We start from the raw sequence: 24,746 nt of genomic DNA, 5'->3' as shown, positions 1-24,746 counted from the left end.
GAGTGTACAAATATTGAGGGAAATGAACAAGAGACCATTTTATTCCAATACAGTGATTTTTATTGCTACAGAGGATAGATAAAACAATAGAGAGGAAAAATACATTCATAGTATGATCTTCTAAATTAAACAAAGGACAGGTTAAGATCAGCCCATGTAAATAGTTCCATTTAGTTTATCCAAGTCTAGTCCTAAATTCTGATATTAGCAGTAAACGTCTAAAAATAAGACCCATTTTATAAAGTGTCAAGTACCATTGATACTGGATGCTGTAAAGATTCTTGCATCAATAAATACAATGTGGAAAAGTTACTCCATAGATATTTCCAACCCCAGATCTCTGTTCAATTTATGCTGGGCATTATCTAAATCCTTTCTAGGCACTAGAAAGTATCTGTATATCAAACCAATCACATCTTTTATAACAAAAATAACAATTTAAGTGTCAGCATATTATTTATAGGATGATATTTTGTTGCAGAGTTTGAAGAATACTTCTAATTTCACATAATGAAGTAAGGGTGGCTAGAACCTTTTTTTCAAATTACTTTTTCAAAGGAAGTGTATGTTTATAATAATGGTCATAAAATAACAGAAAGTGTAATGATTCTGAAGATTTATATATCTTAGGTGATCTGATGCGGAAGCTATTTCATTATCATAAAAAGAGAAATTAGTGGGGAAACACCCATTGATACCCTTTATTTGCATTTAGCAAGAAATATAGAATACATGTGAACTAAGTAAATAAATAATCAACCAATGGCAGATTTTTTACTTCCATTTTTTTTCTTGAAACCACAAGAAATTACATAGTGGATGGTTTAGGAATGCTTGCATACCCAATAGATATTGACATCACATTGCCCGTCCTTCAGTATTGCCAGTTATGTTAGGCCATAATACCAGCTCATATTTGATACAGCTAAACCAACTAGCCCCTTATGTTAGATCAGTACTTTTGCAGCAACTTTAAAGTATTTATTGTCCCAGATAATATCGAGGATTATTTTCTGCAGAACATCCAATGGTAGACAATTAATTGCAACGGCAGGTTTGTAAGAGAATCCGGCCCTCCCGGCCACTGGCAATAGCCACTTAGGCTGGGGGCTGCATATTGCCTCCTCGGAAGGAGGAAGGCAGAAGGCACGCACCCGGCTATCTGGGGCTTTGGCTGCAGGGGCGGAGCCTGGAGCCTCATTAGGCTGATCTGCCCCTGTAGCTCCTCAGTTTCGCCTCGTGCTCGGCCCACCCACCACACCCTATTGCAGTGCAGGATTAGACGGTCTCCTATTGGGGCCAGGTAGGAATTTTTCTCTCCTTGTCTCTGATTGGCATTTGGGACTGGAGTTTTTCACCTACTTTGCACTGCAAAAGAGGGGGGGGTAATTGGCTCAGTGGGCTGAGGTCCCCGGGGTGGCAGGATTTAAGTTACGGGAAATTTGTAGTGGGCCGGTGAGCACCCTTGGCACCTCCCCATTGGTGGGGAATTGGGGTCTGTCAGGAGCAGCTGGCTGCTATACGGCCCAGTTGTGAGGACAGATGCCCTGGGTGGGGAACCTCTGGACAAGCCAGTCTCCCCCTGCTGCTGTATGGCCAGGTGGGGGAGCTTTACAGGGGGGGACCACTTAGCCTGGCCAGGCCGGGTCCCAGCCATTCGTGGGATGGCTCGCACCAGGGGTAGCGGGTGTCTTGCCCAGACAGGTCAGAGCAGGGCCTAGGAGTGACCCCAGGGCCTGACCTGTACCGCTAGTTAGGCCTTTGCTGTAGTTGATGTTTGCTTGTTGAGAAATTAATAAAGCGCCCCATTTTAAAACCCAAACACTGTGTCTGCCTTTCATTCCAACTGAGGGGGCAATTTAAATGCTGAAAGAAAGGGAAAGAAACAATGTTGATTTCATCACAAAGCATGAAATTGATCAGTGACGTCAAGTTACATTATGTTCAGTTAACCCTATTTAGATATAACATGTCTTTTAGAGTTAAGGCTAGGCTTTAGGATTATAATATAACATTTGGGAGAAAAGATACAGCTGAGCAATCCTGCCCCAGAAGCCAAGATGGAGAAGATCTCCACAGCTACCATATATTTCCCTTTGGTGCTCAGGTAAGTGGGAATAAAGAATACCCAAACACTGCAAAACACCAACATGCTAAAGGAAATGAACTTGGCTTCATTAAAGGTGTCCGGCAAGTTTCTTGACAAGAAAGCTACAAGAAAACTGACCAAGGCTAAGAAACCCATGTAGCTGAGGGCACAATAAAACATGGTGATGGAGCCCTCATTACACTGGATTATGATCTCTCTGCTTTGGGAGTACATGTCTAACTCAGGGAAGGGACGGTTTGTTGCTAGCCAGACAGCACAGATTCCAAGTTGACCAAGGGAACAGAAGAGTACAATGGAGTTTGTGACTCTCTTCCTCAACCATTTCCTCATCTGGCTTCCTGGTTTTGTGGCCTCAAAAGCAAGAATCACAGTGATGGTTTTAGCCAACACTGAAGAAACTGCAATAGAGAAGACAAGAAGAAATGTTGATTGTCGGAGAAGGCAGGTGACCTTGTTGGGCTGTCCCATAAAGAGCAATGAGCAGAGGAAAGAGAGCAGAAGGGAGAGGAGGAGAAGGTAGGTGATATCTCGGTTGTTGGCTTTGACAATTGGAGTGTCCCGATATTTAACAAACGTTACCAGTATCATACTTGTGATGACAGACAAGCAAAGGGAGGAGAAAACTGAAACAATCCCCATAGTGTCATCAATGGATAGGAAGTGTATGGTTTTGGGAATGCAATTATCTTGATTTTGGTTGGCATGCTTGTCACCCGAGCACTTGTCACAGTGACCTGCATCTTTAAAAAGAAATGGAATCTGTCAGTTATATATCCCACCCAAAACAGTTGAAGTTAAAATAAATACAAAAGTTGAATGAACTTATTGTGTATGGATCTTCTTTATCAGCCCATAAGACGAAGCCTTTTCATAGTCACAGAGACTCACTAGCTGGATTAGAAGTTTCTAGGGACTTGTTTTTGCTGCTTTTGGGAATGTTTGGCTGCTTGCGTGCATGTAGAGAGTTAGAGCACCACTCCTCCTGCCTATCTTTGCACATATGCTGGAAAACATACTGAGGCAAGGACATTCAGTAGTGGGGAGGACTCCTCCATGGCTCTGACCAAGGTCTATATTAGACAATCCTCTGACTGGCAACATCTCTCCAGATGTTTTTCAGATCACCTAGTATCCATACCTAACTAGCGATGTCACCGACTGAACCTATGCAGTTTTTCATGCAAAGCACATGCTCTACCACTGAGCCACTTCCCATTCAGTGAGTCCTGGGTCTGAAGAGGTCAGAGACCACTGGATTAGATGTTTAGATTTTGAAAGCTGAGTGTCGGATTCATATGGGATGGGCATATCCCACATGTGTTCAAGCATGGTCAAGCTCCCCAATCCAAGAGCCAGGGCTATGTATACAGAGCCCTTCTTAAAACCTCGAAGTACCACTGATTCCCTATCCTAGCGATAGATATGCTGCTGGCTTCAGTCCTTGATCCTCACCTTTACCAACCACCAGAATGCATGAGGTTAAGTTTGCTTTTTTTTTTACAGTTCATTGTATAGTTTTTCACATTGTGACAGATTTCTTCAATGAGTGCTTTATAATAGCTTGTTTACTGCTTCTTATCTCCATAATGAATTAGCCAGTGTTCTTAAATGAAGAAGAAAACTGCAATAATGGTGTTTTGACCACAAGCCTCATATTTAAAGTGGTTCTTTACTGAAGAGATTGGGAAACACTTTCAAATGCCTACCTGTCTGGTTAGAAATCATCCCTTCCGGACACTGGGTGCATTGATAGCAGCAGACTGGCACCCCCTCCTTCTTTGTTTTTCTGTATCCAAAGAGACAACTCTCTGAGCAGACAGAACGAGGCTGTGTCTGAACAGAAGCAAAAATGGAAACTAAAGTTGTTTGTGGCAGGAACAGGTCATCTGAAAATAAACTGTGGAGCCTCAATATTTGCCACTGGCCAGAGAAAGAGGTGGGAGTGGCAGTGCCAAAAATGGTGGAGGGAATGGAACCTCCTGATTCAGGTTTCCTGCAGCCCACCTCTGCCTCCCCCACACCCCCGTTTGCAATGGAAGCTAATATTGTCTGTTTGTGGCAGGCATAATTATCCAGAAAATAAAGCTGGGAGCTTCATGGGAGTTGCAATGTTAAAGCTGAAGGGAATCAGAACATCCTGTCTCATGTAATCTCTAGAAAACCCCAGTCCAACTCAGCTTTCTGTATTGGACTCCATGGCTGCCCTTTGAACAAACAATTCTTCAAGAAACAAAGCTACATATGTCAAAATTAGCCACCAGCTTCAGGGTGATCATAGGTGTAAAGAAAAAATGTTATGTTTAAGAGTATGGGAAGCCCTTTCGAGAGCTGGTTTGGAGGCTTCCCTGGCTGGAGAAATTCCCTCCCCCCTTTTGGAGAGGCTTTTCGCTTTTGGTAGCAGTTAAGTTATGTATGCTCTGTCCTTGAGTCAAGATAAGCTGTTCTTGCTGGCTAATTGGTAATTAACTTCGCAACTGTAGATTGGGGTCCTATGCCAAGAGCTGCAGACTTGTCACACCTCCCTATTTGCATTTGTCAGGTGATGTGGTCAAGCTAGGAATGGGTGGGGTCAGGCCTGCCTCGCTTTGGTTCCTGCTTGAACCAATATAAACTGGCTGTTAACCAACATGGAGGAGCTTGTGGTGGGTGTCTATGTCAGACCTCTGCTCAAGCTCTTTTGCTTGGCTTCTGGTGCTATCTGATGAAAAGGACTGAAGCGCCATCTTTTGCTTTGGCTATTTTGTGGACCCTTTACCAGGGATTTTTGTTTGCTATGCTTGAGAAACCAACTTGCTTTGCCTCCTAAGAATTCAGTGTGGTATGTAGATCTTTTGTTTGTTTGTACTCACATTGTGTCTTAGGTGTGATAACCTTGCACTTTGATTTAATAAACCTTTATATTTTTACCTTGTGTGGGTTATTAAGACTCTGAAGCCTCACTGCTATAAAACCTTTGTTGAACTCACCCTATGTATGCTTGAGATCCACCTACCAAACAACTATTCTTTGGCTGTGAACTCTATCTGCAAGCTTACCCTTGCAAGGTAGACTTTGCTTTGGCTAAATTATCTAATAGGCTCTGGAGCTTTGCTCCCTAACTCCTTAGCCTACAGATAGACTGGGGAGCTGGTAGCAGCTTATCTGGTTTGCTATTTGCAACAGGATCTTCCAGGCAGCCTGTGTCCCTTCCCCTTAGCTGGGCTGGGCCCCAGGGGTCTGGAACTCCTTGACAATAGGAGTGGTCAGGCCAAAAATGTAAGGAATTGGAAAATCCTCACACAAGGTACTGTGACAAACTGGTGGAGGAAGCTGCAATGTGCTTGGCCATACTAGACTTAATATTAAGCAACAGGGAAGAATTGGCAGATGGATGATAGTGATGGGGACCTTAGGGGGAAGTGACCATGTCCTCCTTGAATTCCAGTTGCCATGGGGGGCCAAGGAAGTTCGTAGCCAGACTTGTAGGTTAGATTTTCATAATGTCAGGATCAGAATGCTCTTTTGTATACTTATGCTTAACCGACTCCATATTTAATCCTTTCAGTGTTCAGTGCTTTCTTCCCCAGGTGCAGAGGTTCCCAGGCAGCTATCTCTCAGACCAGCATTGTTTTGGCTACTGACGTTCCACCAAGAACCGGCCTTGGGGAAGCTTTCGCTTTCGCAGCTTCAAAGGGAATATTTTGAGAACTGTGGGGGGAGGATGGGTCAGCTATGATATTTAATATGTATCTCTTGCTTTGCCTAGCATTGGTAACAATGCATATGTACCAACCTGGATATTGCATTCAGGCCAGTGGACTATAATAATCTTTTTCTTCATTAAATGCTTTTTGGAAACAATGGACTTTTGTCTAATTGCAGAAGGCAGACTGGAGTAAGGATTTTATCTAGCCACAGTTCTGACATTTTGTTACCAATCTTCTTTCCAATGCCTCAACCGGATCAAATGGACTCCAAAGCTGTCCCGCCCCGGGACCCTTTGTTCGACCCGTATGTCTCTCCCGGTCCCCGAGGCTCGGAATCTTCTCAAGTTGTGCCAAGGAGACAAGGATCTACGGTTACAACCATTTTTACCCTCGCTCCCAGTACGGAGAGAACGAGGCCCAGCGCATCAGCCGTTCCATTGTTCAGCGTGCCGACCCCGACGCAGTGGGGCACCCGGCCCAGAGAGATGAGAGAGCGGAGGATCAGCGCGATGTTTACCCAAATACAGTTGGATAGCCGGCGTAGCCTGGGATCTATACCATGGCTGTTTTGGAACCGGACGGCCGAGCGAACGGAAGGGGATACTTCCCAACGAAGTGCTCTGAGCTGGGACTATGCCGAAGTCACCCCGAGAGTGGGGGAACCAGATTTCAGAGAACACCAATGGGCACAGCTCCAGAGTAGAACCATTGCCATTGATTCTGGGATTTCAGCAATCACTGGATTAACCAAAGGTGTACTTGCTGCGCGGTCGCAGGAGGAACAAGGGGTGGAAGCACCCCTGCCGTGGCAGCAGACGCTGAGCACGGACCACCCGATAATCCCTCCAACTACTGGGGATACGGAGGATCCGCAGCAGTCCACAGACAGAGTACAGAGGTTGGAGAACAGACTACAGAATATGGAAGAGAGTCTAGCCAACGCCGTACATCTGCTTTCAGTTTTAGTGGCGGGAGACAGAGACAGGGCCCCGCCAACGGGCCTGTCTGGCATTAGCCAGAGTCTGGCTAACTTGCAAGACCAGATATGGCCGCAGCAACCGTCGGAAACGGGTGAGGAGATTGGGGCCACTGGAGGGGGATCCCTCTTGACGGGAGAAGGTGGTGAACCGTGTCCGGACGACCGGTACCCAGACCAGCCTGCAACCACTGATACCAGCAGCAGCGAGGAGACGGAGGAGGAGGAGGAAGAACCGCCGCACAGACCGGCTTCCCCTATAATTCCTCCACCAACCACCCAAGCGAGTCAGCCCACCACACCGACGGTGGTTCCAGGAACTTTGCCGACACAACCACACGGGCCGACTTCCCCTATAGTTTACCCACCGACAACCCAAGCAAGTCAACCAATTACGCCGTGGGTGGTTCAAGGAACGCAGACCTCGCTGAGGGGACCTCGCCCCACCCGACCAGCGCCAACCCGACCGACGCCGCGCCAGCCGACACCGAGGGGACCCCTGCCGTCTCTGGGGTCGATACTGCTAACGGGGCCGGTGGCCCCTCCGCCCCTACAACCTCTGCACCCACAGCCGACGCCAAGGCAACCAGCCCCCCAACCTCAACCGTATTCCCACCCGCGCCAACCCCCGCTGCAACTGGGGCCAATGGACGTTTATCCCATGCCAGATCAACCCCCCAGACAGGATTTACCCATGGGATGGGTCAAACTGGACGCTACTTTTGATGGAGACCCTTCCAAATTGGGATTTTTCCTGGTACAAGTGGTGCAATTTTTTAATCGTTGGGGACACCTGTTTGGAAGCGAAGCCAGTCAGATAGAGCATCTGGGATCGCGTCTCCAAGGTAAAGCTGCTGACTGGTATGTGGGACTATATAACGTGGGGGCCCCCGAGTTAGAAACTCTCCAAGGATTAGTGGATGCCATTCGGGCACAATATGAAGATCCCTTGGAGGAAACTCGGGCTAGAACGGAGTTGCAAGCAATTAGACAGGGTAGCATGTCGGCTAGAGACTATGCCACACAATTCCGACAGCTCGCTGCCAAATGCCCGAGGTGCGAGGAGTCCACCAAGATCATCTTGTATAAACAAGGATTGAATCCAAAATTACTAGACCGAGCGCTCATGCAAGACAATCCGCCTACACTGTTAGGATGGATACAGTTGACTTGCGAAGTTGAAAATCGACTCCTGGAAGTTCGCCTAGCGGAACAACATCAGCAACCCCCGAGCCAAAGACGCTCCTCCACACCTTTGTCTCTGAGAGGGAGCAGGGGAACTGGGTATGCCACCCGTGGAGCGCGAGATGCTAGATGGCAACAGGGATTGTGCTTACAGTGCGGCCAGGGTGGCCATTTCGCAGCGCAATGCCCGTATCGGCCTGTGCAACGACCTCCGCTCCAATTACGACGCCCAGCTCCCCTAACCAGCCCGGCGCTACCGCGCCCTTCTCCGGTACCAAGAGCTGCCCCGAGGAGTAGGGGAGCTCCAAGAAAAAGTTTCCCAGATAGAGGACTGGAGTTGGAGGAGATCACCGAGAACGATCAAACAGCCCTGATCGGGGAAGGAAATCCCAAGAGCCCGGAGTCGGGAAACGAAATGGATCTGTCGTAAAAGGACCCAAACGGCAGATCACACGTAAGTCTGGTCCGGTGTTAAACCGACCCCCGGGGTCCATACTATTCATTCCTGTAACGTTAGTAAATGCTGACAAGAAGATGCACATCCGTGTGCAAGCGCTCATTGATTCGGGCTGCTCTAGAGACATTATTGCACCCGCCTTAGTTAATGGACTAGTACTCCCAGTGAAAGATTTGGATATACCTGTCATTTTTGAACAAATGGATGGCACTAACATGAATCCGGTTACCACAGAGACTGCTCCGATCATAACCGGCATGGGATCACATTGGGAAGTCAGATCCTTTGTCATTAGTGCCACAGCTAAATATCCCCTGATACTGGGAAGCCGATGGTTGTGTGATCACAACCCCCACATTGATTGGGCAGAAGGGAGTATTACTTTCACCCATGAATCTTGCAAACATCATCGTTGGGATCAAAATTGGGGAAGAAATCCCACTATGTCTGATTCAGCTCTACTCACCCAAGAAGAAATTAACCAAATACCTAAACAATATAGGGCATTCACTAAAGCCTTCACAGAAGAAGAGGCCAATACGCTCCCTCCGCATAGGAGGACAGACTGTGCTGTGGAGATTTTACCAGGGGCCTCACTGCCGAAGGGTCGGTTATACCCTATGAGCCCCAACGAAAGAGACGAACTTCAGAAGTTCATTGATCTCAATTTGCAAAGGGGGTTCATCCGCCCAGCCAATAGTCCCCACGCAGCCCCAGTTTTGTTCGTGAAAAAGAAGGATGGGGGCTTGAGACTGTGTACTGATTTTCGGGGACTAAACGCTGTGTCCGCTAGCAACGCCTACCCCATTCCTCTCATCAAAGATCTACTCAACGTCGTGGCCCAAGGTAAGATCTTTACGAAATTGGATTTGAAAGATGCTTACTTTCATGTTCGTATCCGAGAAGGGGATGAATGGAAAACCGCGTTTAATACCCCACTCGGACAATATGAATACTTAGTAATGCCTTTCGGCTTGACTGGCGCCCCGTCGGTTTTCATGTCCATGATCAATGAAGTCCTACATGAATTTCTGTACCAGGGGGTAGTGGTGTATCTTGATGATGTGTTGATTTACTCACAAACGGAGGAGGAACATGTGGAACTTGTACAAAAGGTGCTAACTACACTCATGAATAACAAACTGCCTATTAAACTTTCAAAATGTGAGTTCCACAAAACAAAACTCACTTATCTGGGCTATTGTATATCGTCAGAGGGCTTGAAAATGGACCCAGAGAAAATACAAGCTGTATTAAATTGGCAAGTCCCCTCCACCAGAAAAGAATTGCAGTCGTTTCTAGGGTTTGCCAATTTCTATAGAGAATTCATTGCTAATTTCGCCCAGACCACGCTCCCCTTAACTGAACTGTTAAAAACGAAAGACAAGGGGGAGCACGCAAAAAAACCTGGGGCGAAGCTCTCATGGACACCCGAATGCGAGGCAGCATTCAATCAGTTAAAAAAGCAATTCGTCTCAGAACCCGTCCTACAACACCCCGATGAAAACCGCCCCTTTATAGTACAGGTCGATGCCAGCGATATGGCAATTGGGGGTGTATTATTGCAGCGAGGAGAGGACGGAAATCTTAAACCTTGCGCCTTCCTCTCTAGAAAGTTTTCTGAGGCAGAGAGAAACTGGAATGTCTGGGAAAAGGAAGCCTTCGCTGTTAAAGCGGCGCTCACAAATTGGAGACATTGGCTAGAAGGCGCCCGACATCCGTTTGAAGTCTGGACGGATCACAAAAATTTAGAGGCCCTGCGCAGCCCTCGCAGACTAAACGCCAAGCAATTGCGGTGGGCGGAATTTTTCTCGAAGTTCAATTTTACCTTAAACTTCCTACCAGGCAAAACTAACTTCCTCGCTGACGCTCTATCACGCATGCCCCAACATAAAAGCAAAAGGGAGGAGACGGTCGACACGGTGTTTTCGCCTACGCAATTAGGGGGTGTGATGACTACGCGCAGCCGCGCTAAGCCCTCCCCGTCACCCGATCAGGGGTGGAGAGAAAAGCTGAAAGCCGAGGTGGAGAAGGAGGGGGGGGAGGCGCCCAAAGACAAACTGCAACAATCCGCCACGGGGGAATGGCTTTGGGGAGACCGTTTTTATGTGCCTAAATGTCTGAGAAAGGATGTTTTACAACAATGTCACGATGCCCCCACCGCGGGACACTACGGTTACTTAAAAACGCTCCACTTGGTGCAACGCCAATTTTGGTGGCCAGGCATGCGCAAAGACATTTCCCAATACGTAGCCTCTTGTCCCATCTGTCTCAGCGCCAAATCCCGAAAGGGCAAACCTCCGGGGCTTTTGCAACCCTTAGAAACGCCAAGTCGACCATGGGAGATTATTTCTATGGACTTTATTACTGATCTACCTACCTCTAAGGGACATAATTGTATTTTGGTCGTAGTCGATTTGTTTTCCAAGCAAGCACATTTTATACCGTGCACCACCATTTCTTCCGCTAGAAAACTAGCTGATATTTTTATGAAAAACATTGTGAAAATACATTCTTTTCCATCCAAGGTGATTTCGGATCGCGGCGGGCAATTCATTGCCAACTTCTGGCGGGAGCTTTTGCAACTACTGGGAATTGAACAAGGGCTTAGTTCAAGCCATCACCCAGAAACAGACGGACAATCCGAAAAAACTAACCAGATATTAGAACAATTTCTAAGATGCTACATCAATTTCCAACAAGACAATTGGGTTGATTTGCTCCCGCTAGCAGAGTTCTCCTATAATAACAGTGTACACGCGTCTACCGGAGAAAATCCTTTCAAAGTAGTTTATGGGTTCCACTTCAAGCCGTTCCCGTTTGAAGCGCTCCCCCCTCCAACTACAGCTTCTCAGGACGTCACCGAGTGGTGGGGGGAAGCAGCTCAACAATGGACTCTAATCAAAAAACACCTCGACAAAGCCAAACAGGACTACAAAAAATACGCAGACCGCCACCGTGTGGCGGAATGGGATTTACAACCTGGCGATCTTGTCTACCTGTCTACAAAAAACCTAAAATTATCTCAAACCAGCAGAAAACTAGCTTTAAAGTTTTTAGGACCTTTCCCAGTGCGTAAAGTAATCAACAAAGTGACTGTTGCTTTAGATTTGCCAAAGAACCTACACTACGTGCATGATACTTTCCATGTCAGCCTCCTAAAAAAGGCTCCAACAGATAACCAGTGGCACATCAAAGGCCCCCCTATTCCAACGTTAATCGATGACCAGACCCACTACGAAGTACAACAAATACTGGACTCTAAACTTAAATGAAATCAGCTGTTTTACCTAATTAGGTGGAAGGACTTTGATTCTGGGTTTGATGAATGGGTCAGTGCTGTACATGTCCATGCCCCTAGGCTGGTGAAAGCGTTCCACTCTCGCTATCCACATAAACCGGGGAGGGATTTCTTAGGGGGGGCAGAATGTCAGGATCAGAATGCTCTTTTGTATACTTATGCTTAACCGACTCCATATTTAATCCTTTCAGTGTTCAGTGCTTTCTTCCCCAGATGCAGAGGTTCCCAGGCAGCTATCTCTCAGACCAGCATTGTTTTGGCTACCGACGTTCCACCAAGAACCGGCCTTGGGGAAGCTTTCGCTTTCGCAGCTTCAAAGGGAATATTTTGAGAACTGTGGGGGGAGGATGGGTCAGCTATGATATTTAATATGTATCTCTTGCTTTGCCTAGCATTGGTAACAATGCATATGTACCAACCTGGATATTGCATTCAGGCCAGTGGACTATAATAATCTTTTTCTTCATTAAATGCTTTTTGGAAACAATGGACTTTTGTCTAATTGCAGAAGGCAGACTGGAGTAAGGATTTTATCTAGCCACAGTTCTGACACATAAGACCAACTTCAATGAACTCAGAGGCTTGACGAGAGTCATTCTGTGGGAGAATGTGCTGGAAGGGAAAGGAATGATTGAAGAGTGGGCTCTTCTCAAACATGAACATTTGCAAGCTCAAGCCCTCACTATTCCAGCAAGACAGAAACATGGTAAGGGCTCCAAGAAACTGGTGTGGATGAACACAGAGCTCCAGAATAAGCTAAAGGAGAAAAAGGAAATCGAGGGAAATTGAGGGAAAGACAGACCTCTAAAGAGGAATATATGAGCATTACTAGGTACTGCAGATCAACCATCAGAGAAGCCAAAGATCAGTATGAGCTGGGTCTGGCCAGGGGGGCTTGCTACAATAAGAAAAACTGCTACAGATATGTGAGAAGCAAATGCAAGGTAAAAGGCAATTGGGCTGCTGTTGGGAGTAGAAGGAGAAACTCTGATGGAGAACAGAGAAAAAGCAAACAGGTTTAATGACTTTTTTTGCTTCTGTTTTCTCCCTGAAGAATTCGAGCCCATCTAAAGATGGTAGTAGACATGACAGAGCACCTGGGTGGCTAGTTGACATTGACAGAGAGGTTGTGGAGAGGCACCTGGCTGCACTGGACGAATACAAATCCCCTGGGCCAGATGGTGTGTGCCCAAGAGTGCTCAAAGAACTTCCTAGAGAACTTTCAGAGCCTCTGTCCATCATCTTCAAGGCTTCCTGGAGGACTGGGGATGTGCCACAAGACTGGAGAAGAGCAAATGTTATCCCAATCTTTAAGAAAGGGAAGAAGGATGACCTGGGAAACTACAGGCCAGTCAGTCTGACTTCTGTTGCTGGAAAGATATTAGAGCAGATTTTAAAGAGATGAATGTGTAAGCATCTGAAGGACCACTTAGTGATCTGGGGAAGTCAACATGATTTGTCCTCAACAGATCTTGTCAGACCAACCTGGTTTCCTTCTTTGATTGAGTGACAATCTTACTGGATTGTGGGAACTCTGTTGATGTGATTTACTTGGATTTTCGCAAAGTTTTTGATAAGGTTCCCCATGACATTCTAATGGGTAAACTGGAAGACTGTGGATTGGACTATAGGACAGTTTGGTGGACAGAGAACTGGTTAGAGGACTGCACATGCAAAGAGTGGTGGTTAATGGTGTTTCATCAGATTGGAGGGAGGTGCCCAGTGGGGTGCTGCAGGGCTCAGTTCTGAGCCCAGTGCTTTTCAATATTTTTATCAATGATCTGAATGAAGGGGTAAACGGGCTACTCATTAAATTTGCTGATGATACCCAATTGGGAGGAATGGCAAACACTCAAGAAGATAGAGTTAAAATTCAACAAGACCTGAATACTCTGGAGAAGTGGGCAGTTGTGAACAGGATGCAATTCAACATTAATAATAGCATAGTATTGCATCTGGGCCACAAAAATGTGAAGCACAAATACTGGATGGGGGATACATTTCAGGGTAGTGGTGTATGTGAAAGAGATCTTGGGGTAAGAGTGGACTGTAAATTAAATATGAGCAGTCAGTGTGATGCAGTGGCAAAAAAGGTAAACCCAGTCTTCTTGAGTTGTATCAAAAGGGCCATTGCATTGAAATTGCAGGAGGCCATAGTCCCTCTCTATACTGCCTTGGTCAGGCTGTACCTGGAGTATTGTGTGCAGTTCTGGAGGCCTCACTTCAAAAAGGATGTGGACAAAATCAAGAGGGTGCAGAAGAGAGCAACGAGGATGATCAGGGGTCTGGAGACTGAGCCCCATGAGGAAAGGCTGAGGGCCTTGGGAATGTTTGGAGAAGCGGAGAATGGGGGGGGGACATGAATTCTCTCTTTAAATATTTGAAAGGCTGTCATTTGGAGGAGGGCAAGGAGCTGTTCTGGTTGGCAAGAGAGGATAGGACCCTAAGCAATGGGCTTAAATTACATGCAGAAATGTACCGGCTGGATATTAGGAAAAACTTTTTCACAGTCAGAGTAGTTCAAAGGTGGAATTAGCTGCCTAGGGAGGGGGTGAGCTCCCCTTCACTGGCAGTTTTCAAGAAGAGGCTGGATGAATATTTGTCAGGGATGCTTTAGGCTCATCTGACATTGGTCAGGGGGTTGGTCTAGAAGGTCTGTATGCCCCCTTCCAACTCTGTGATTCTGTGAAAATGCCACCTTCCCTGCTATTTTCAAGGGAAGCTAAATTTGTATGTTGGTAGTAGGGATAACTAAGCAGAAAATAAAGTTAGGAATCTTAAAATTGGCCAAAAACTTGAACATGTATGAGTCGGCATAACTGATCCATTCTGAGACCCCATAGTACATAAACATAATTTTATTTTTTTTTAAAAACTTAACCATCACACCAGGTTTATCATGTGCTTAATGGGGAGGAGAACTGCTCACAGTGGGCCCTTACTACCACCACTTATCTGGACAATGGGAGAAAATACAGGGAAAATACTAATCTGGGATTTACAGAATATATTTGGACAACAAGCCACAGAGGATGGAACTACAATGAGGAGACTCGGGGGAGACTGAATGGAAAAGATGGTTGTATGCAACCTAGAATTAGAAATAACCTACCTGATTGAACCAGTTGTTCCATGTAATTACATCATCTTTAATCGAGAATGTCTGTCCCATCCTTCCAACTTTCACTCGAGTAAAGGACTCATTGGGCAAAACAATGCAATTCACAAGGTCATATCCAGCTACCCACTCTTGATGTTCATTAAAAGAGATTTCATCTCCAGCACTATTGTTAAACCTGATGGTTCTCAAAAGATGGTGAAGCTAGATGAAAGAGAAGGTATCAGAATTTGCAAGATTATGGGTCTACTACAAAGAATTAAACACTTTTTAATTAATATATGTAAACTAAAATAACTGTTCTTCTAAACTCACTGATTTGTTGAATAACAAGGGAAGACAATGATGTATTAGGTGCACAATTAGAGCTCTCCATCATGAGTTCTCATTTGCTTGCCATTTTCTCTCTGTCTATCCTACATCTAATGATGGTTCTATAGATCCAATAAGATGGTATCAACCATGCTTCCCTGAGCTCTGTGAAAGTAATGTAAGTGATATACATGATGATTTATCTATGCAACTCAGTTGGAATTCCAGAATTCTTATTGTTAGAAGATTTAATAGGATAGAAGTTTTAAGAATGTGATTCCAGAAAACTAGATTAAGCTGCAAAGCATCATTGACTGTATCAGGAGTTTCTTAGCTTCTTTTCTGAATAAAAAGAACGCTTGACAGTGATTTACATTATGATAATGATATAGGTGTGGGATGGTTTTCTTTCTTCTATATTGGATCATGTTTAATGAAATTTGAGAATCATAGGAAGATGGAAATAAAAGAGATCCTAAGAACCGACAGGTCCTAAAAACCCAACAGGTCCTTCCAGACCAACCTCATCTCATTACATGACTGACAGGCTTACTAGATCACAGTAATGCTATAAATGTAATTTATCTGGATTTCAGTAAAGTTTTTGATAAGGTTCCTCATGATGTATTTAAAAAGGCTCTTTTCCCTTAAATGGGAAGACTGTATTGTAGGGATGGGGTCTCAGATGCTTCGCTAATGAGTTAGGAACCACAGAATTCATTACTATATTGCCTCATATTATCTGTTGCTTTAAATATGTACTCCCATGTACCACCAGTGCTCCATGTTGTCTAATGTTAGTACTAGAATTGATTATGTTCTGCTTCAGTATCTTTTCTACTCTGTATTGGATTCTTGCTAATACTATGTCTTTTAAACCTGCATCTATTTATCCTATGGCATTGTTTATGGAAATGTTCTTTAGGGAACTGGCCGGATAAATGCACCCAAAGAGTAGTTGTCAATGGCATCACATCTGATTGAAAGGAGGTGTACAGTAGAGTGCCACAGGTCTCAGTTTGGGGCTCACTGCTTTTCAATATTTTTATAAATGATTTGGATGAGGGTGTGAAGGGATTATTCATTAAATCTGGAGCTAACACCAAACTTGGAGGTATGTAAAACACCCTTGAAGATTGAAATAGAATTCAATGATCTGAACATACTGGAAAACTGGGTGGATTTAAATAAGATATGATTTAACATGGACAAATGTTAGATTCTGCTACAGGGTAACAAAAATGCAAAGCATGCTTATGGGTAGCAATGTGTATGAACAAGATCTTGAGATAAGGGTGGATCAGAAGCTACATTTAAGCAGTCAGTGACACATCACAGAGAAAAAGGCAAATGCAGTCTTTGGGTATAACAAAGGTATAAAATCCAAATCACATGATAATAATAATAACAACAACAGCATTCAATTTATATACCACCCTTCATGATGACTTAACACCCACTCAGAGTGGTTTACAAAGTATATTATTATCTCCACAACAGAACACCCTGTGAGGTGGGTGGGGCTGAGAGAGCTAGAAGCTGTGACTGTCCCAAGGTCACCCAGCTGGCTTCAAGTGGAGGAGTGAGGAATCAAACCTGGTTCTCCAGATTAGAGTCCCGGCTCTTAACCACTACACCAAACTGGATATCCCATGTTAATCAGACCCCCCCCCCCCGGAGCATTGTGTGGCCTCAGTTCATAGAAGATGTGGTGGACAAACTGGAACGGGTGCAACCAGGATGATCAGGGGCCTGGAGAACAAGTCCTACAAGTAAAGGCTGTGGGACTTCAGAATGCTCAGTTTAGAGATGAGGAGGTTGAGGGTAGACATAATTACTCTCTTTAAGTATTTAAAAGACTGTCACTTAGAGCCAAGCCACAAGTGATGAATTACACTTGCCTGGCAAGTGAACAGACTCACGTGTATTCCTCCCTGTTCACTTGCTCTCCACTTGATCAAGTGTAGCGCAGGTGAATGGAAAGTGAACAGGGAGGAATACGCGTGAGTCTGTTCACTTGCTAAGCAAGTGTAATTTGTCACATGTAGCTTGGCTCTTAGAGGGAAAAAAACTTCATGTTAAAAGTAATTCAACAATAGAACTGGCTGCCTTGGGATGTGGTGAGTTCCTCCTCATTGGCAGTTTTCAAGGAGTGGCTGAAAACTTGTTGGGGATTCCTTAGGCTGTTCCTGCACTGGGCAGGAGATTTAAATAGAGTCCCTTCCAAATCTATGATTCTATGATCCTAATTAAAGCCAAGCAATTCCATTTTCTTCCACCAAACCTCTACAAGTACAATCCAAGTTGCCATTTTCTAACCACAGAAAACATTAATAGCTGAAGGTTATTTCCAGAGAGAATACCAGCATAGGATGTTAATGTATGAATGAAAATGAACACTGGAGAGCAAATGTTCTTCTTCGAGTTATGGGGGTGGGGGGAAGTATGGGTTTGATCCAGCCAGCTTTTCTGCTGGTGCAAAAGGCAGTGTGGGTCCCCTTTGATTAACTAAAAGGCTATACTGAGAATCCTGGGACTTAGATGGAGAAAAGCCATGTGAGAAGTAGACTGTAATAAGGACAAGAATTGGTTGATACTGAGTGTAAGAACAAGCTGGTTCCTACCCTGTTATTAGGATATCCAAGTCTATAGTACAAAGAAATAGACCTTGGTAAAATTGTTGGTCTTTTTGAGGAAGTCACTATACACATTAATTTACTATATGTGAAAGAAGTACAGTGTGGAACCACTGTTCTGGGGCAATAAGAGTGAATCATACAAATAATCTTCATTCATCTTGCATTTAGTAGAAATCTGTGTTGAGAAATGATAGATCGCCACCACTTGCCTTGTCTTTATAGCAGAATTATGTCTTATTGAAGGTTACCTGCCACTGTGGAATATCCTTCAACTTCCATTGGTCTCTTTTCCCCAACTTTCTCTTATTAGGCCGGGATGAGTATATTTCATCTAAAGCACGAGCCACAACATGGACAGCATTGTAAGTGCTATAGCTCTGGCCAGTCATGCTAACTTCAAACATGGCCCCTGGAAGTAGATCCATTATCTTTGTCCAAATGATGTTTACATCTAAGAAGTCCAGACCAGAATAACGAAGGTTTCGAATGGCATACTTGTAAAAATCCTGGAGGAAGATATCACCATTGGGATGCTGAGGATCCAGACTCTGTAGAAAATCCCAGAATCCAGGCACTTCATTGACGTGAATTGTGAAAGATAAAGCACCATGAAAGGGTCTTAGAGACCAGTAACCCCGAGAATTCACAGCTGTAAAAGCCCACTGGGCAGTCACGACCCAAACTTTCCAAATAAGGCTCCCTGTTTCACTTTGGTAATCCAGCCATACAGACAATAAAATTAAGGTTTGTGTGCCCCCATTTACAACAACCACATTGATTTTGCTTTCTGAGAAAGAACTATTTATTTTTTCCATGTGCATTAAAATACTCTTTTCAGTGCTTGTGTAGGTAACTGGGATCCACTGAGTGAAAGCAGCACAAATGTCATTCTCCGTGAGCAGCACCATCAGAGTCTGCACAAATGTTTCTCCACCATCATCATTGGGTGCAACAAGGCCAATCCATTTCCATTTGAAATGCAAGAGAAGTTGGATTATTCCTTTATATTGTGAGTCTTCATTTGGGACCATTCGATAAAAGAAGGGGAACTGGGTTTTATCACTCAGTGCTGGATCAAATGAACCATAACTGAGCTAGAAGAGAAGACATCTGAGGAATCAGGCTGAAATTCTTATCAGAAAACCTCTTTAAAATAAGAATACAATCCATGGAATCCTAGTTATACCTATTATTCATATTTAAAAAAAGGAATTAATCACCCTGACTCATTTATTTAAATTTTTCATGGCAGCATTCATAATTACCTTTTCATCCTGGCTATGAAATATTAAGACATGACTGATGCATACTCCTCAGTGCTGCGGAATATAGGTTACCTATATAAGTTGTTACCTATCCTACCCGTTAGTGTAGCCCCCACACCACATTCCACACAGAGGTCCCACAATCCCCATCCTCTTTTGGTATACACAAGGAACACTTCATCCTTTGTTCTCCAGGAGCAAACTGAAAATCCAGACAAGACAGAAATTATACTGTTTGGGGATGTGGAGGCTTTGAAGGACATTGTTCTCCCCAGATTTTACAGGGTTCAATGGGCTCTTGCTGATTTGGTAAAGAGCTTGGGGTTATACTGGATCAAGCACTACTGACAGAGAAGTAAATCAATTCATCTGCCAAAAAAAAAAGCTTTCTTCTAACAGTGTAGTCCAGAAAATTACTCCCCTACCTTGTCATGGCCACTATGACCCTCTGGATCCATATTATGGTAACATTGAGCAGAGACTTCTGTAATGCACTCTAGATATGTCTCTCTTTGAGGTCAACTCAGAAACTCTAGTTGGTGCAGAACGCTGCAGCTTGGGCATTATCAGGAGCTATGTGGGGCATGAGTATTACTTCCATTCTGCAGTCACTCCATTAACTACCCACCAGGTACCAGGCTCAATTCAAGGTATCGGTCACCACATACAAAGTCATTCATGGCCTTGGTATGTCATATCTGAGAGGCTGCCTTTCACCCTATGCTCTGCCTTGACAGCTTCACTCACATAAACAAGGCCTTCTTCAGGGATGGCCTTGCAAATGGACAAAATCAGCAGCTACTTGTGCTTGCCCATATTTTGTTATGGTCCTTACAATATGGAGTGTTATTCCCAATGCGATCAGAAAGGCTCCGAAACTCTTTTGCAAACTGAATTATTCAGGAGAGGTTTTTACATAGCTAGGAGGGCTGTACTATAAGGTAATGGTTCAGAAAGATAGGGACTGTAGTTTATACTACTGTATACTGTCTGTTGCTGAAAGTATGTTACTACTAGATAATTTCTGCATCATTCAATATGTCGTGTTTAATTGCTTCTGCTAAAACAGTGTTTTAGCACTGTCAGTTTTCTACTTGCTTTCAAATTTTATTCAAACTCAAATTATATTCTGTATATTGGATGTCCCAGACTGACATCATATTGATTTACAGTATGTAATCTGTCTTGAGTCTCAAAGGCAGTCTAAAAATAATTGAAAGGCAGTCTAAAAATAATTGAAATCCTGGAGAAGTGGTATAACCCACAGACACCCACAACATCACAATTTCTCTGCTTCAGATAAGAGAATTGGGCAAGCTTGTAATAGTTGGGAAAGACTTTTTAAAAAATGCAATAGACCTGTCCTTGTTCAAAAAATGAATGTAGTCCTTTGGGATGAATGTTGCCATGCAAAACCAGTGGCAGAAATGCAAGAAGTAAAACTTTTCCTTGCTGAATTTCAATATGCAATGCAATGCAACTGTTAGAAACAAGAGACTTACTAAAAAGTAGTCATTCCTTGCTAAGGGTAGGGTAAGACAGCAAGCAAGCAAGCAAGCAAGTGAGCGAGAAAGAAAGAAAGAAAGAAAGAAAGAAAGAAAGAAAGAAAGAAAGAAAGAAAGAAAGAAAGAAAGAAAGAAAGAAAGAAAGAAAGAAAGAAAGAAAGAAAGAAAGAAAGAAAGAAAGAAAAGGAACCTGAGGTGAAAAGGAGATTTTTGATAAAATTAACCCCAGTTCTGTTAGCAGAGAGTTGTGTGCTTTCAGATTCCACCACAAGTGGAAAGATTTATCTGTCTTTCTTTCAACTGCACCCTTCCTTCCTTGTCACATGGCAGATTGCACCTGGTTTCCAGAACTTCCGCAATGAATTTTCAGGTGGCTGCTGTGGAAGGGAAAGACAGCTCAGGATAACTTTTTGCTGGTGAAAACAGGAAGGTCGGTTCCCTTTGAGCACCCCAAAAATGTGATGCTGGGAATTATGGTACCTGAATGTACAAAGCCAGGCCATTTGAACGCTGTAATAAGAAGAACTGGGCAAGACTGAATGAACGTATTGCTGAATTCCACTCAAGATTTGCCTCCAGGAGCTCATGCTAACTGCTCATGAAAATTAACACACAGGTTTTGTGAATGGTCCCTTTGATATCTGAGGCAATGTGCTACTAGAAGGTGGAAGTAAATCTTGCAAATATTTCTGCCTCAATAAAATCAAGATTTTTTCTTTTCAATAGTTCATTGCATTGTCACCAGTAAACACTGCCTTGAAAAAGATTTTCGTTTTTTTCAGGCACCTAATTTTGATGGGTTCATGTAACAAGCAAAATACAGATCAAATGGAGCTGAAGGAAACCTTGGCTCATGTAAATCTCAACATTCTGCAATGCTTTGCAAGTTTTCTTTCCATGCAACTCTCAATTGTAGTGAAATTAAAAGGGATTCTTAAGGTATCGTAAAAAGGCCTTCATTGCCGGGACATCTAATCCAAAACATAAAGAAACTCCTCATAACTGTCTAATTATAACAATCAGTCACATTGAGATGAAGACAATTGAATGTAGTAATTTAAATAAGACTGATTGAAATATATTTCACAATTATCAATCTCATATATATGTAACATGACATCATCCTTTCAATAATCCATAAAGTGAAACATGCATAACTGGAAATACATAGTCTGGAACAATAAAACTAGGTTATAACATCTACAAAATGCTATCACTTAAAAGTTTAAACAGTACAATCCTAAAATGTTCCATAAAGTGACGCGTCCAATACAAATGATAAGTCTAGTTACAATTATATACCATCAGAGAATCTGGTACAGTTCACAACCCATAGTCTGGTACTTGATACCCTGGCCTGATGTGAAGTTATCCCTTCAATGACCATTGAAGGGAAATATAGAAAGATCAAAGAAAGTCCAACAAGTAACCATATTCAGAAATGATAAACACTGAGCCTTCTTCACTATCTTCTTTTTCTTTTTCCTTTTGCAGGAAGAAAAAACTTTTGACATGCTGCAGCAGATGTTTTTGCTGCAGCACATCTAATGCAGCATGTTCTTTATGATCTATTTATTCCAACTCTGTACTGTTGTGCATGACCTCTCCAAAACACCTCTACCTCCTCTTGTCCTATTTCCTACTCAGCTGCACTCATCTGAATAGGGGTTTCTTCAGTTGCCGCTATGCAAATAGGTGAGATCAGAAACAGCCTGTATGTATGCATTCTCTGTTGTGGCTTCCACCTTCTAGAATGGCCTGCCTGAAATGGTCATGCTTCTGGCATGTTTTAGGCATTCCACCAAGAGTTCAGGAAGGCATAAAGGCAATATGGCTATATCACAATGCAAAAGTTCAAAAGGTGCTTTAATAAAGGGAACAGGATTGCAGGCTATACTACTGCATATAATACATACTATCTGTTTGCTGTATATACTGTCTTGATCTCTGTAGATGGTTTTCAACCTATGTATTTCCATTTTTTGGCATTGATATATCATGTTCAATACTTATGCTCTGTTTTGGATTTCTATAATCTAGTTTTACTACTTTGCTTATCAGATGTTCATTCTATCATTTGCACTGATTTATATTATGTAATCCTATTGGAGTCTTAATTAAAAATCAGACTTTAAATAAATGAGAAAGTCAAGCTTTAAATAATGTAAAGAAAATAAAATAATGCATACCTGTGGCACCTTGTAAATGCCTATGATATTAGACATCTGAATGGAGGTTTCGGAGCTGAGTCCGCCAATGATGGCCCATAGTTTTTCTTGAGTGTCACACTTGTAATTAGGAGCCCATCTCCCTCGTTCACTCAGCAACTGCAGTGTGGTTGCATAGGTTGTTCTTCCCAAGTAGTAGTTGTCAGTGATGCGAAAACCCAGAGTGATGTTGGGTAAGAGATTGGGATTCGCATTGATCTCATGAACAGCAAACACAAAGGCCAGGATATGCTGGTAGTTCTTAGGTAGCATCCTACAATGGGAATTGCACCAACATTCCTAATGTTTCATCTGACTTAACAAAAAAAAAAAAGGTGACATGCATTCATTCTGTTACAAGAGATCTAGAACTGCTGAGAATGATATTATGGTTCTTCATTTATGATTTAAATTCCATTTGACCATGAATATGTCCCTTAGGTATCTTGAGTTTCATAGTATTAAGTCATTGCTGTTGGTTCTTAAAAACATACCATATGAAAAAATGAAGATGATAATACTGGTCTTCGCTCATTCAGTACCTAGGAAATCACAAACCAAGAGGGGTAGATTTCTTTTGTATTTGATAAACGGAGAGTTGACTCTTAAAATCTTATTCCCTTAAAATCTTATTGTTCTTTAAGGTGCTACAGACCTTGAATCAAACTTTTGTTTGTCAACCATGTTTCAATACTGCTGGATATATATGGGCATTTCATTTAGATACATCAATATACAAAAGAAAATTCTGCACATGGTAAAGAATTGTATGAAGTGATTTAAGGCTAATTCAGTTCAAACAGACTAATTCAGTCAAGCCTGGAGAGTTTCACCAGGCATTTTCATCAACTGACAGCATTCCCTGAGTTAAATTTCATTCTCCTTAGATGCCAGATTCTTAACCATAATTGCAGGTCCCAATTTCCTTTCTTAGTCAGAATGTCTTCATTAAGGATTGTACTACCCACCCATTTGTCTGCTTTATAGAGAATATGTTCTATATGTTCCCTGGAACATACCAGGGAATTTCAGAAGAAAATCGGCCTGTTTTTTCTAGATTACAGCAAAGATTTGACTGTGTGGACCATGGAAAACTATGGAGAATATTAAAAGAAATGGGAGTGTCACAACATCTGTTTTGAGGTGCAAACTATACTCTGAACAAGAGGCTACTGTCAGGACAGAACATGGGAAAATAGAATAGTTTCCAATTGGCAAAGGAGTCAGACAAATATGCATATTATCCCCCTACCTGTTCAACTTCTATGCAGAGTATATCATTAGGAAAGCTGGATTAGATATAGAAGAAAGCAGAGTGAAAATTGGTGGAAGGAGCATTAACAATTGATACCATGTTGCTGGCAGAAAATAGTGAAGATATGGAATGACTACTGATGAAGGTTAAGGGAGAAAATGCCAAAGCAGGATTATAGCTGAACATCAAGAAGACAAAAGTAATGACTTCTGAGGAATTCTAGAATTTTAAAGCTGAGGAAACTGAAATTGTTCAAGATTTTCTATTCCTTGGCTCAATCATCAACCAAAAGCGAGACTGCAATGAAGAAATCAGAAGAAGATTGATACTTGGAGTAGCAGCTATGAGGAAAATAGAAAAGATAAAGACGTCTCTCTGGGAACCAAGTTCAAGATAATCCAAACCGTGGTATTCCCCATAGCTATATATGGATGTGAAAGTTGGAAAGTGAAGAAAGCTGAGGGGAAAAAATTGATTCACTTTAAATGTGGTGCTGGAGGACAGTTTTGTGGATACCATGGATGGCCAAAAAGACAAATAAGTGAGTTCTAGATCAAATCAAGTCTGAATTCTCCCTAGAAGCTACAATGACAAAACTGAGGCTATTGTAGTTTGGTCACATCATGAGAAGACAAGATTCTCTGGAAAAGTCAATAATGCTAGGAAAAGTAGAAGGCAGTAGGAAAAGAGGAAGACCTAAAATGAGATAGCTTGACTCAGTAAAAGAAGC

The 24,746-nt window shown here is 43.1% G+C and overlaps 1 protein-coding gene across 1 annotated transcript; it reads right to left on the bottom strand.

The window, feature by feature from the left end:
• Positions 1 to 1,954: 1,954 nt before the first annotated feature.
• LOC129339245 (vomeronasal type-2 receptor 26-like) lies at positions 1,955 to 23,034 on the bottom strand. Its single transcript, XM_054993837.1, has 5 exons — positions 22,744 to 23,034; positions 18,033 to 18,878; positions 14,828 to 15,037; positions 3,817 to 3,943; positions 1,955 to 2,850 (listed from the first exon to the last, which is right to left on the bottom strand). Exons 1-5 carry the CDS (start codon positions 23,032 to 23,034, stop codon positions 1,955 to 1,957), a joined length of 2,370 nt encoding a protein of 789 aa, XP_054849812.1.
• Positions 23,035 to 24,746: the final 1,712 nt, after the last annotated feature.

The sequence above is a fragment of the Eublepharis macularius genome, chromosome 12 (assembly GCF_028583425.1).
Source record: "Eublepharis macularius isolate TG4126 chromosome 12, MPM_Emac_v1.0, whole genome shotgun sequence".
NCBI classification, from domain to species: domain Eukaryota; kingdom Metazoa; phylum Chordata; class Lepidosauria; order Squamata; family Eublepharidae; genus Eublepharis; species Eublepharis macularius.
This window is presented reverse-complemented; position numbering and strand designations above follow the sequence as displayed.